Below are 14,723 nucleotides of genomic sequence, written 5' to 3'. Positions count from 1 at the left end.
CAGGAAAAAAGTTCGTTCGAACACGCGAACACCGTTAAAGTCTATGGGACACGAACATGAATAAACAAAAGTGATAATTTTAAAGGCTTATATGCAAGTTATTGTCATAAAAAGTGTTTGGGGACCTGGGTCCTGCCCCAGGGGACATGGATCAATGCAAAAAAAAGTTTTAAAAACGGCCGTTTTTTCAGGAGCAGTGATTTTAATAATGCTTAAAGTCAAACAATAAAAGTGTAATATCCCTTTAAATTTCGTACCTGGGGGGTGTCTATAGTATGCCTGTAAAGGGGCGCATGTTTCCTGTGTTTAGAACAGTCTGACAGCAAAATGACATTTTGAAGGAAAAAACTCATTTAAAACTACCCGCGGCTATTGCATTGCCGACAATACACATAGAAGTTCATTGATAAAAACGGCATGGGAATTCCCCAAAGGGGAACCCCGAACCAAAATTAAAAAAAAAAAATGACGTGGGAGTCCTCCTAAATTCCATACCAGGCCCTTCAGGTCTGGTATGGATATTAAGGGGAACCCCGGCCAAAATTAAAAAAAAAAAATGACGTGGGGTTCCCCCTAAATTCCATACCAGACCCTTCAGGTCTGGTATGGATTTTAAGGGGAAACCCGCGCCAAAAAAAAAAAAAAAAACGGCGTGGGGTCCCCCCAAAAATCCATACCAGACCCTTATCCGAGCACGCAACCTGGCAGGCCGCAGGAAAAGAGGGGGGGACGAGAGTGCGGCCCCCCTCCCTCCTGAACCGTACCAGGCCACATGCCCTCAACATTGGGAGGGTGCTTTGGGGTAGCCCCCCAAAACACCTTGTCCCCATGTTGATGAGGACAAGGGCCTCATCCCCACAACCCTGGCCGGTGGTTGTGGGGGTCTGCGGGCGGGGGGCTTATCGGAATCTGGAAGCCCCCTTTAACAAGGTGACCCCCAGATCCCGGCCCCCCCCCTGTGTGAAATGGTAAGGGGGTACTTATTACCCCTACCATTTCACGAAAAAAGTGTCAAAAATGTTAAAAATGACAAGAGACAGTTTTTGACAATTCCTTTATTTAAATGCTTCTTCTTTCTTCTATCTTCCTTCATCTTCTGGTTCTTCTGGTTCTTCTGGCTCTTCTGGTTCTTCCTCCGGCGTTCTCGTCCAGCATCTCCTCTTCGGCGTCTTCTATCTTCTTCTCCTCGGGCCGCTCCGCACCCATGGCATGGGGGGGAGGCTCCCGCTCTTCTCTTCTTCTTTTCTTCTCTTCTTCTCTTCTTCATTTTCTTCTCCGGGCCGCTCCGCAATCCATGCTGGCATGGAGGGAGGCTCCCGCTGTGTGACGGCGCTCATCCTCTGACAGTTCTTAAATAACGGGGGGGCGGGGCCACCCGGTGACCCCGCCCCACTCTGACGCACGGTGACTTGACGGGACTTCCCTGTGACGTCACGGGGAATGCCACAGGGAAGTCCCGTCATGTCCCGTGCGTCAGAGGGGGGCGGGGTCACCGGGTGGCCCCGCCCCCCGTTATTTAAGAACTGTCAGACGAGGAGCGCCGTCACATAGCGGGAGCCTCCCTCCATGCCAGCATGGATTGCGGAGCGGCCCGGAGAAGAAAATGAAGAAGAGAAGAAGAGAAGAAAAGAAGAAGAGAAGAGCGGGAGCCTCCCCCCCATGCCATGGGTGCGGAGCGGCCCGAGGAGAAGATGATAGAAGACGCCGGAGGAGATGCTGGACGAGAACGCCGGAGGAAGAACCAGAAGAGCCAGAAGAACCAGAAGAACCAGAAGATGAAGGAAGATAGAAGAAAGAAGAAGCATTTAAATAAAGGAATTGTCAAAAACTGTCTCTTGTCATTTTTAACATTTTTGACACTTTTTTCGTGAAATGGTAGGGGTACTTATGTACCCCCTTACCATTTCACACAGGGGGGGGGCCGGGATCTGGGGGTCACCTTGTTAAAGGGGGCTTCCAGATTCCGATAAGCCCCCCGCCCGCAGACCCCCACAACCACCGGCCAGGGTTGTGGGGATGAGGCCCTTGTCCTCATCAACATGGGGACAAGGTGTTTTGGGGGGGTTACCCCAAAGCACCCTCCCAATGTTGAGGGCATGTGGCCTGGTACGGTTCAGGAGGGAGGGGGGCCGCACTCTCGTCCCCCCCTCTTTTCCTGCGGCCTGCCAGGTTGCGTGCTCGGATAAGGGTCTGGTATGGAATTTAGGGGGAACCCCACGTCATTTTTTTTTAAATTTTGGCCGGGGTTCCCCTTAATATCCATATCAGACCTGAAGGGCCTGGTATGGAATTTAGGGGGACTCCCACGTCATTTTTTTTTTAAATTTTGGTTCGGGGTTCCCCTTTGGGGAATTCCCATGCCGTTTTTATCAATGAACTTCTATGTGTATTGTCGGCAATGCAATAGCCGCGGGTAGTTTTAAATGAGTTTTTTCCTTCAAAATGTCATTTTGCTGTCAGACTGTTCTAAACACAGGAAACATGCGCCCCTTTACAGGCATACTATAGACACCCCCCAGGTACGAAATTTAAAGGGATATTACACTTTTATTGATTGACTTTAAGCATTATTAAAATCACTGCTCCTGAAAAAACGGCCGTTTTTAAAACTTTTTTTTGCATTGATCCATGTCCCCTCGGGCAGGACCCAGGTCCCCAAACACTTTTTATGACAATAACTTGCATATTAGCCTTTAAAATTAGCACTTTTGATTTCTCCCATAGACTTTTAAAGGGTGTTCCGCGGCATTCGAATTTGCCGCGAACACCCCAAATTGTTCGCTGTTCGGCGAACTTGCGAACAGCCAATGTTCGAGTCGAACATGAGTTCGACTCGAACTCGAAGCTCATCCCTACTCCTGGCATTTGTTTAACTTAAATACATTACTAATAGCACTATCTACATGTTTATAGTGTAAATATTGATGTTTGCACTGTTTAGCACTGAAAATGGGCATTTTAGGTACTTTTGCAGTGTCATTAAAAAATTTGGCTCTGTCAATAAATTTCATGAATTTTGCCAGTAAAAAAATTGGCACTGTTTGTACATTTTTGCATTCTGCCAGTAAATTGCACTTCGGGGGAGTTGGCAACACTGAATCCTGGTAACCAACTACAAGAAACGTCTTACCTCTGTGCTTGCCAACAAGGTTTTCTCCACCAAGTACTAAGTCATATTTTGCATGGGGATCAAATACTTATTTTACTCACTGAACTGCAACTCAATTCAAAGCACTTGTTTTATGTGTTTTTTTCTGGATTTTTTTATATATTATGTCTCTATCATTACAAAAATACAAATACGATAAAAAATTATAGACCCTTCATTTCTTCCTTCAGTGGGCAAACTTACAAAATCTGCAGGGGATCAAATAATTATGTTCCCCACTGTATAATATTTGGGTGTTCTAAGTAATTTTCTAGTAAAAAATACAGATTTTTACTTGAAAACAAGAAATGTAAAAAAAATCCAGGTCTTAAAGTGGTTAAACCTTTGCAAACTCAGATGGCAATCATACCTCAGTCAGCACTATTCCCATGACTGCTTTATAAATATATTTATGATTATATTACAATAAAATGTAACCACCTTATTTCAAAAGAATATAAATAGAACTCAAACATTAAAGCTTAGTTGAAAGGAGAAATCAAAGAGGTGAAGTTCAGCATTGCAGGACGATGGATTCCACAACTCATAAATTCTATCATGTACACGGAATGGATTCCAGAAGTCATCTGGATTTATATTTCTCTAATAAGGAGGACATGGTCTTTGCAGAGGATACTTTAAAATTTCCAATGGCGATGATTCACTATCAGCTCTGCACTGGTATGTACAGTATAGATTGATGTTTTTAATTGTTAATGTTGTTAATAAATCTAAGAGTATCACTAACATATATGGGAGTCCCCATAGCTCTGACCTCACAGCTTCCTCTTGCTTGTTGTGGGGTAATGCTTTATTTCTTACTCAAAAATCAAGCTGTTTCTATAAAAAAAAATATTCACCTCACTATGGGCTCTTCCACATTTTGTTGTGTTACAACCTGAAAATGAAATTGATTTGATTGATATTTTATATCACTGACGTACATGAAATTAAATTGCATTTGTAAATAAATAACAAAGATCAACACAAAAAAATGAGTTTCCTCTGGAGCCCTCTGATTTAGTATATTTGGTTAAATGAAGTCTACTTTTGGGAAATTAATGTTCCTGGAGTAAGCAAGTCCAGGATAAGGGTTTAGACAAGTACCAATCAAGGTTGGGTTCTAGAAATAATTTTTAGAAACTTCTCCAGTGGGTATTAAAAAACATTTTATTGTGAAAAGCTGTCTTGGTTGCCACTTCCATGGGAGGCAAACAACAACTTCAAAATTAAGCCTCTGTCCATTTACTCCATCCAATGGCACAATGAAGGGATGGAGAACTTAACTTGAGGTGGAGAGGTCAACAGTGGCAGCCTGATCCAAAGAAGATTATTGTAAAACAGAATTATAAAATGGTACCACATTATGATGAGACGATAACAAATGATAATTTATTTTTTATGACTGTTTTATTTGGTGAATATGTCACTCTTAGTCATTATATTATCACTTTTTATTTATTTGCTTGCAAAAGGTCAATTCACAAACATTACCATACTTGTTTTCTATCTTTAAGGCCCAGTTTACACTTGTACGACTTGTCATGCAACTTTGGACCCCAAAGTCACATGACAAGTTGTACCCCATGCTTTCCAATGAGTACGTTCATATTTGTGCAACTTAAGACTTATGCACACAGGACGTTTTTCCTGACGCTTTTAAGAGCGTCATGAGTTTTTGTTTTTTTACTTATTTAAAACATCTCTCCATGTTATTCTATGTGTCCACATAGGCTTTTGGGAGCTTTTAGTGGCATAGGCATTTTCAAGCTGCAAAAAAACTCCACAGCCAGCGTGTTCTTGAGCAGCAGCTTTACAGCTGTAAAAATGCCTGACGTGGCTAAATGCTTGTTAATGTTGTATACAGCGCTAAGCCGTGTCAAGCGTTTTTAAGCTGTAGTAATTGGAATTGGGAGTGGAAAATAGAAGAGGGCAGAGAAACACTGCTAAACGCCAATGCAGCATGTAAGAGGTAATGCTGCAAACTCTGTATGGAACTCTGTGTGCATTAACACCATTAACACCAATGCAAAACACTTCTAAAAGCGCATTTTTCCTGATGTCAGTACTGGCTTTGCAACTTGTTTTTTTGTTAATGCCCTGTGTGCATAAGACCTTAAAGTCACAGCAACTTTAAAGTAGTTCCTGTACTACTTTGGTCAGATTTTCATGCAATGTGAGGCCCATAGACTTCAATGTAAACCCTCAAAAGTCACATGAAAGTTGCACCTGAATCATATACATGTGTGTGCGACTTTTTTGAGCACACGCAGTCACATGGTCAAAGCCAAAGTCGCAACAAAATCCCACTCAACCAACATGGCATCAAACGTGCATCAAGTCACACTGTAAAGTCGCAGTGGAAATCACACAATTTTGAAGTCACACAAGTGTGAATGGAGCCAAAATGATCAGAACAGATGTAGAGCAAAGTGACTGCTTCTCTGCAAATGGCCCCCTGATCCCTTTATACTTTATACTCTCCTTACCCTCTCTCTCAGCTCCTTGCTTATCTGGTGCTTTCATATATGGAGGATAATGTGACATATAAGGCTGGGCCTAGCAGGAAATCCCAGAACCATATTATTTATTGGTTGGGAACAATTTTTAAAGCGTTTTTTACATAGTTACATAGTTACATAGTTAGTAAGGTTGAATAAAGACGCCAGTCCATCTAGTTCAACCTGAGTTCTTGTCTACAACTGTCCCTATCCCTATACATTGCATCTCATTAAGAAGCTCATATATTATTATTATTATTTTTATTTAAGGTACCCATATAGTGTCAATTTACGCAGTGCTCCACACATACATCACACCCCACCCTCAAGGAGCCCACAATCCAAGGTCCCCAACTCATTCATATACTAGGGCCAATTTATTTTGAACAGAAGCAATTAACCAATTAAGCCAATTAAACTACTAGCATGTCTTTGGAGTGTGGGAGGAAACCGGAGTACCCGGAGGAAACTCATGCAGGCACAGGGAGAACATGCAAACTCCAGGAAGGTAGTGTCGTGGCTGGGATTTGAACCAGGGACCCTTTTTACTGCTAGGCAAGAGTGCTACTCACTACACCACTATGTCACCAGTTTTCATCTAGCACTGTCATTAAATGCCAAATGTTATGAAAGTGTGAAATCTTTTTTTTTTGGCAGTGAGATTAGTTTCGAGTAAGATAACATCTGAATCTCTAATATTCCTCCAGGTCGAGCTGAGGGTACATTTATGATTGACATCAGCATTGGTTCCCTCATTCACCATCTTTATTCTGTCTCCAATTCTTTCAAAAAAATAGTCATATTAAAATTCCAAGAGAAATGTATCATGGAACTGAACAGATGGGTACATGATCGTACCGGAGCATATGATTGGTCGCATACATCATCAGCCGCAGCTGAGATAGAAGGAACGAGGTGATTTGTCATAATGATTCATCACTTTCTGATTTTTTGCATTTTAGGTTACAGAATATTATTTCTTTAAAGGCAGCTTTTATTGTTTTTGAGTATATTTCATTTATTAAGTTGTTTAAAATACAAACTTTTTTTTCATGTTTTTAGTCAGGTAACTTTGAAATATTGTATTTGAAAAGTTAAAATCTATGTTTTCATCCAGCAGATGGAGCTCTCAGCTCTTTATAATGTTTTTATTCCAGTTCTCCTTATCTACTGTGCTGAAAAAGCACATTCACCTTGTTTAAAGTAGAAGTCCAGACAAATCTAAACTTAACCCTGCTCTCACCCCCATTCTAAGCCCCTATACTAACTACCCTGTAAAGAAAGGATGTCTATGCTTTCCTATTCTGAGGGCCCCCCAGTCCAAACCGACTACGGATGCCCCATAGTAAGCCTATGGGGGAAGAGTAATCACCGCTCAAGGTCAGTCTCCACCTGTACCACCTCCACTGCACACTACCAAGTGCTGTCCCAGTCCATTACAGGCTTCACAGTAGAGGAAAAGGGTCTAGTCGGCCACACATATGATAAAATCACCTTAATTTAGACATATTCCGAAATAGATATCCACAATGTACAATTGCGGGAAAATAGCACTAGCTGGTGTGCCATTTTCCCTTGATTGTACATTGTGGAGTGTCTATTTGGAATATGTCTAAATTAAGTTGACATTATCAGATGTGTGGCCGACCAGATCCTTTTCCTCTACTGTGAACCCCATAATGAACAGGGCCAGCACCTGGTAGTATGCAGTGGAGGTGGTACATGTGGAGACCAACCTTTTTACCTGATTACTCGTAACCTATTGGCTTACTATGGGGCATCGTTAGTCAGTTGTCCCTCCAATACACTGAAGCCGGCTCCAGGAGCATGGGGCAACCAGACCATTTTCCTCTACTGTGAAGCCTATAGGTGATATCACCACCCAGGCACTGCAGCCGGTGTCTGCGATCTCTCCTCTCCACGGAAGCCGGCTGCTAGGGAGATCATGTGACCAGACCAGAGCACCTTCAGAATAGGTACGTATAGAGATCTTTCCTTTACAGGGTAGTTAATATAGGGCTTAGAATGGAGGTGGGGGCAGGTTGAACCGAACATCGCGTGTTGAACCGTTAGTCGAATTACGAACGAAATGGGCCGTTCGTGCCAAATTTGAGTAGCGTGTCACGGCCCATAATTCACTGCAGCATCGCAGTGAATTGTTGGCTGATAATTGGCCAAGCATGCACTATGACCCGCATACTTGGCCAATCACAGCGCCGCCTGTACAGAGAGCCGTAATTGGCCAAAGCCAGAGTGGCTTTGGCCAATTATGGCTCAGGGGGTTTAGTACACACCCCACACTATATAAGGTGCCTGCACGCCGGCCCTATGTAGTGTGTTTCGGCGTTGGGAGAGAGTTAGAAAGAGAGAGAGACAATGTCATTTGATTTAAGTTAGAGTAGGCAGGCGAGTCAGTTAGCTGCACTTACAGTGTATTGTGTATATATATATATATATATATATATGTATATATATATATATATATATATATATATATATATATACATCCTAGGTGTTGTATATATATATATATATATATATATATATATATATATATATATACACACTGTATTCAGTTTAGCTAGATCTGTTCCTGTTATTATCTTCCTACTGACTGACAGGCAGGCAGGTGTTTTTATAGTATTTACAGCTACCTGAAGAAAATTGCTGGTGTTCTTCTGATCCTATTTGTCCTATTAGCTACAGTATTTACAGTTAGTGTAGTGCGTCCTCTACACAGTGTGTACCTAAAGCTACCCGAAGAAAATTGGTGGTGTTCTTCTGATCCTATTAGTACCGCAGGCAGCTGTAGTATTTACAAGTTAGTGTAGTGCGCCCTCTGCACAGTGTGCACCTAAAGCTACCTGAATAAAATGGGTGGTGTTCTTCTGATCCTATTAGTACTACAGGCAGCTGTATTATTTACGAGTTAGTGTAGTGCATCCTCTGCACAGTGTGCACCTAAAGCTACCTGAAGAAAATTGCTGGGTGTTCTTCTGATCCTATTAGTACCGCAGGCTGTAGTATTTACAAGTTCATGTAGTGCGTCCTCTGCACAGTGTGCACCTAAAGCTACCTGAAGAAAATTGCTGGTATTCTTCTGATCCTATTATTCCTATTAGCTACAGTATTTACAGTTAGTATAGCGCGTCCTCTGCACAGTGTGCACCTAAAGCTACCTGAAGAAAATTGCTGGTGTTCTTCTGATCCTATTAGTACTGCAGGCAGCTGTAGTATTTACAAGTTAGTGTAGTGCGTCCTCTGCACAGTGTGCACCTAAAGCTACCTGAAAAAAAATTGCTGGTGTTCTGATTCTATTACTCCTATTAGCTACAGTATTTACAGTTAGTATGGGGCGTCCTCTGCACAGTGTGCACCTAAAGCTACCTGAAGAAAATTGGTAGTGTTCTTCTAATCCTATTAGTACCGCAGGCAGCTGTAGTATTTACAAGTTAGTGTAGTGCGTCCTCTGCACAGTGTGCACCTAAGAGCTACCTGAAGAAAATTGGTGGTGTTTTTCTGATCCTATTAGTACTGCAGGCAGCTGTAGTATTTCCAAGTTAGTGTAGTGTGTCCTCTGCACAGTGTGCACCTAAAGCTACCTGAAGAAAATTGCTGGTGTTCTTCTGATCCTATTAGTACCACAGGCTGTAGTATTTACAAGTTTGTGTAGTGCGTCCTCTGCATAGTGTGCACCTAAAGCTACCTGAAGAAAATTGCTGGTGTTTTTCTGATCCTATTATTCTTATTAGCTACAGTATTTACAGTTAGTATAGCGCGTCCTCTGCTCAGTGTGCACCTAAAGCTACCTGAAGAAAATTGGTGGTGTTCTTCTGATCCTATTAGTACCACAGGCAGCTGTAGTATTTACAAGTTAGTGTAGTGCGTCCTCTGCACAGTGTGCACCTAAAGCTACCTGAAGACAATTGCTGTTGTTCTGCTCCTATTAATACCACAGGCAGGCAGCTACAGTATTTATAGTTAGTGTACTGTGTCCTCTGCACTGTGTGCACCTAAAGCTACCTGAATAAAATTGGTAGTGTTCTTCTGATCATATTAAAACCACAGACAGGCAGCTACAGTATTTACAGTTAGTGCAGTGCATCCTCTGCACAGTGTGCACCTAAAGCTACCTAAAGACAATTGCTGTTGTTCTGCTCCTATTAATACCACAGGCAGGCAGCTACAGTATTTACAGTTAGTGTACTGCCTCCTCTGCACAGTGTGCACCTAAAGCTACCTGAAGACAATTGCTGTTGTTCTGCTCCTATTAATACCACAGGCAGGCAGCTACAGTATTTACAGTTAGTGTACTGTGTCCTCTGCACAGTGTCCATCTTAAGCTACCTGAAAACAATTGGTGGTGTTCTTCTGCTCCTATTAATACCACAGGCAGGCAACTACAGTATTTACAGTTAGTGTACTGTGTCCTCTGCACAGTGTGCACCTAAGGTTACATGAAGACAATTGCTGGTGTTCTCATACTAATAATACTAAAGGTAGACAGTTGATTCTGCTAGCTGCAGTATTAGTATATATATATACATCCCAGCTTTATGCAGCTACATCTCACTGCAGGCCATTAGTATGTCTGGAAGGCTAACAAGGAGAGACAGAGTGTCACAAGCCAATAAAAGAGGGCAAGCAGGCTCTGTGTCTAGAGGCAACGGTACTGGTCATGGAGATGGTGCATCCTCATCAGCATGTGGCCGTGGGACACGCTTGTCCTTTTTTTTCGGCAGCTGGCCATGTTGAGCCGCAACATGTGGAAGACTTGGTAGAATGGATGACCAAGCCGTCCTCATCCTCCTCATGCTCTCTCACCCAGGCTCAGGGTACTTTGTCTGGCAAAGCAGCTGCCAGCGCGGCCTCTTCCCTCAGCTCAATGGCATCAGTCACTCTTTCCCTAGCCCCACCATGTCCTCCTGAGGAGTGCCCTGAACTGTTTGACCACAGTGTTGGGTACATGCTCCAGGAGGATGCCCAGCATTTTGAAGGCTCCGATGATGGTACCCAGCTAGAGGGAGGCAGTAACGTGAGCCCAGAGAGAGGGGGTGCCCAAGAAGGACAGCAATCTGGCAGTCATGTTCCCCCAGCTGCAGCATACTGCCAGCTTTGCTCCAGTGATGAGGAGAAAGGGGATGATGAGGTCACCCACTCCATGTGGGTGCCTGATAGGAGAGAGGAGGAGGAGGAGGCACATCACCAATGAGGCAGGAGGCCCTCCAAGGGCCAGCTTAAGGGCAGCACACCGACTGCATCACATCGCAGAGCTCTGCATGTGCAGAGCTCTGCATGTGCAGGGCGCTGCGGTCTCTGCACGTTATTCCAAAAGTTCTTTGGTGTGGGCCTTTTTTGAGATGAGTGCATCAGATCTCACCGCTGCTATTTGCAACATATGTCTCAAGCATATCTCACGTGGCCAAAACATCACCCGCTTTGGCACCACATGCTTGACCAGACATATGTTGACCTGCCATGCAGTTCATTGGCAAGCGTACCTAAAAGACCCACACCAAAGAACAAAGAGGACCTTTTCTCCTCATCAGCTGGGATCTCCAACCCCACTATACCTTCAGTCCTCTCTGAGACCTGCACTGAGAGGAATGAAGGTGTAGAATTAGGTGTGTCACAGCCAAGTACTTGGGGGCAATCTACTATCGATACACCAACATCAGATTGTACTAGGCAAATTTCCCTGCTCCAGCTGCTGCACCGCCAAAAGAAGTTTGCTCCCAGCCATCCACATGCCCAGCTGTTGAATGCTAGCTTGGCTAAATTGCTAGCACTTCAACTGCTGCCTTTTCAGTTGGTAGACTCTGCCCCCTTCAGTGAGTTTGTGGAATGTGCGGTTCCTCAGTGGCAGGTTCCCAAATGCCACTTTTTCTCACTGAAGGCGATTCCGGCTCTCTACCGTCATGTGGAAGGCAATGTCTTGGCCTCGCTGGACAGGGCAGTCATCGGTAAGGTGCATATTACCGTTGACTCATGGTCCAGCAGGCATGGACAGGGACGTTACCTATTTTTCACCACACACTGGGTGACTCTTCTGGCAGCTGGGAAGGATGCAGGACTGGGTGCAGTAGTGTTGGAGGTTGTTCTGCCACCACGTCTCCAAAATACTACTAGTGGTGATTCTGCCACACCTCTCTCCTCCACCCCTCCTCTTCTTCTTCCTCCATGACCTCTTCTTGTGCTGATTTGTCTTTGGAACCAGCGGTGCTCCGTAGGCATTCATGGGGCTATGCAAGCACGCAGGCCAAAAGATGCCATGTGGTGCTTGAGCTAGTGTGCTTGGGGGACAGAAGCCACATTGTGGCAGATATTCTGTCAGCTCTGCAGGGGCAGGTTCAGAGGTGGTTGACGCCACGCCAGCTTAAGGCAGGTATGGTGGTTTGCAACAATGGCACCAACCTCCTCTCTGCCCTCTGACAGGGACAACTGACCCATGTGCCCTGTTTGGCTCTCGTCCTTAACTTGGTGATGCAGTGGTTCTTGGGCAGGCTTACAGGATGCCCTGAGGCAGGCCAGGAAAGTCTGTGTGCATTTCCGCAGGTCATATAATGCCAGTGCTCGGCTGCCGGACCTCAAAAAGGAATTTAACCTGCCCAAGAACCACCTAATCTGTGACATGCCCACCAGGTGGAACCCAACAATGGCCATGCTGCAGCAGCTGCACACGCAGCAGAGGGCCATCAATGAGTACCTATGCGACTATGGCACCAGGACAGGGTTAGGGGACCTTGTTTTTTTTTCCCCACGCCAGTGGGCTATGATCAGGGATGCATGCACTGTTCTGTCACCATTTGAGGAGGCCACAAGGATGGTGAGCAGTGACAGTGCATGCATCAGTGACACTGTACTTCTTGTCCACCTGTTGAAGCACACGCTGCGTGGAATAATGGACAGGGCATGAGGCAGAACAGAGGGAGAAAGAGGAGGACTTCCTTACCTCTCAAGGCCCCCTTTATCCAGACAGTGTTCCTGCATCCCCGCTAATCACACAGGAAGAGGACGAGGAGGAGGAGGATTGTGTCAGCATGGAGGTGGAGCCTGGCACTGAGCATCAGCAGCAGTCTTCAAGGGATCATTTACAGTCCCAAGAAACCCATGGACTTGTACGTGGCTAGGAGGAGGTGGCTGCGGATCATGTTGTCCTTAGTGACCCAGAGGACTCTGGACCGAATGCCTCAGCAAACCTACGCTGCTTGTCCTCCCTGATCCTGCATAGCCTGCGGAAGGATCCTCGTATTCGTGGTATCAAGGAGAGGGATCAATACTGGCTGGCAATCCTCCTTGATCCACGTTACAAGGGTACAGTTGCGGACCTTATCTTGTCGTCGCAGATGGAGCAGAGGATAAAACATCTTCGGGAGGCCTTGCAGAAAGGTCTGTGCATCGCATTCCCAGAGACTGGGAGGTTACAAACTCCTGTTCCTGGACAACGTGTTGCTGAGGCTTCGGTCTGTCAAAAAAGGAGTGGTGGAGAAGGTGGCCGTCTGACCGATGCGTTCAGACAATTTTTTAGTCCGCAGCCCCAAGGTAGCAACTATCACCAGCGTTTGTTTTACATGGTGCAGGAATACCTAGGGGCAAGATCTGACTTGGACACCTTTCCCACCGAAAATCCTCTGGGTTACTGTGTCTTGAGGATGGATCACTGGCCAGAGCTTGCACAGTATGCAATTGAGCTACTGGCCTGTCCTGCATCCAGCGTTCTTTCGGAATGCACATTCAGTGCTGCTGGAGGCTTTGTAACCGATCACCGGGTGCGCCTGTCCACCGACTCAGTCGAACGACTGACCTTCATAAAAATGAATCAGTCTTGGATTACCACCAGCTACCAGGCACCTGATGCTAGACATGTGCAGGATGAAAAAATGTGTTTAGTTTCGTTTCATTTCGATTCGTTCTTTAGTTAAATTTGTTGCATTTGTTACATTCGTTTAGTTTCGTATTCAAAAAATTTGCCCGTATTCGAAAAAATTTGACTGCATTCGAAAAAAACCTATCAAATTCAAAAAAATTCTACCGCATTCAAAGAAAACTATCAAATTCGAAAAAATTCTACCGCATTCGAAAAAATTTTACCAAATTTGAAAAAGTAAACTGTATATAACCATTTTGCGAAATTAGAAATTCATAAAGAATGAAAGTAGATTTGAATAGAAAAGTTTAGAATAGAATAGAAAAGAATAGCATAGATAACAATAGAACAGAATAGAAAAAAATATAATCTATTCTGTTCTAATCTTTTCTATTTGAACTCATTCTGTACCAAATTCCAATTTCGGATCAGAAGATGGTTTTATATATATATAAAATATTTTTTTTATATTCTGTTCTATTGTTTTTTCTATTCTAGTCTTTTTTATTAGAATTCGATTTCATTCTATTTCTACATAACCATTTTTCGTATAGAATGAATTCACATTCAAATAGAAAAGATTAGAATAGAAAATAATAGAAAAACAATGGAACAGAATAGAAAAAAAAATATATATATATATGTGTATATATATATATATATATATATATATATATATATATATATATATATATATACACATATATAATATCTTCTGAAATTCGAATTTCATGTAGACTGAAATCAAATTTGAATAGAAAAGATTGGAATCGAATAGAAAATAATAGGACAGAATAGCATAGAAAAACAATAGAATAGAATAAAATATAATATATATATTATATTTTATTCTATTCTGTTCTATTGTTTTTCTAGTCTATTCTTTTCTATTCTTTTCTATTCTAATCTTTTCTATTCAAATTCATTATATACAAAATTCGAATTCCAGAAGCCATCTTCTGAAATTTGAATTTCGTATAGAATTAATTCAAATTTGAGTAGAAAAGTTTAGAATAGAATAGAAAAGAATGGCATAGAAAAACAATGGAACAGAATAGAAAAAATACTATATATATATATATATATATATATACATTGTATACATATAATATTTTTTTCTATTCTGTTTTGAATAGAAAAGATTAGAATAGAAAAGAATAGACTAGAAAAAAAATAGAACAGAATAAATTATAATATATATATATAT

The 14,723-nt window shown here is 42.9% G+C and overlaps 1 protein-coding gene across 1 annotated transcript in view; it reads left to right on the top strand.

The window, feature by feature from the left end:
• The first annotated feature begins 3,638 nt into the window (after positions 1 to 3,638).
• The window catches only part of LOC141111262 (indolethylamine N-methyltransferase-like), a 61,420-nt gene continuing 50,335 nt past the window's right edge, over positions 3,639 to 14,723 (top strand). Inside the window, exons 1-2 of the mRNA XM_073603405.1 lie at positions 3,639 to 3,829; positions 6,357 to 6,564. Coding sequence (XP_073459506.1) covers positions 3,679 to 3,829; positions 6,357 to 6,564 — 359 coding nt within the window. The 5' untranslated portion in view covers positions 3,639 to 3,678. The remainder of the gene's footprint in view (positions 3,830 to 6,356; positions 6,565 to 14,723) is intronic.

Source organism: Aquarana catesbeiana, linkage group LG10 (assembly GCF_042186555.1).
Source record: "Aquarana catesbeiana isolate 2022-GZ linkage group LG10, ASM4218655v1, whole genome shotgun sequence".
In the NCBI taxonomy this organism is placed as follows: Eukaryota; Metazoa; Chordata; class Amphibia; order Anura; family Ranidae; genus Aquarana; species Aquarana catesbeiana.
Note: the sequence above shows the minus strand (reverse complement) of the source record. Positions and strands in the feature narration are given on the sequence as shown.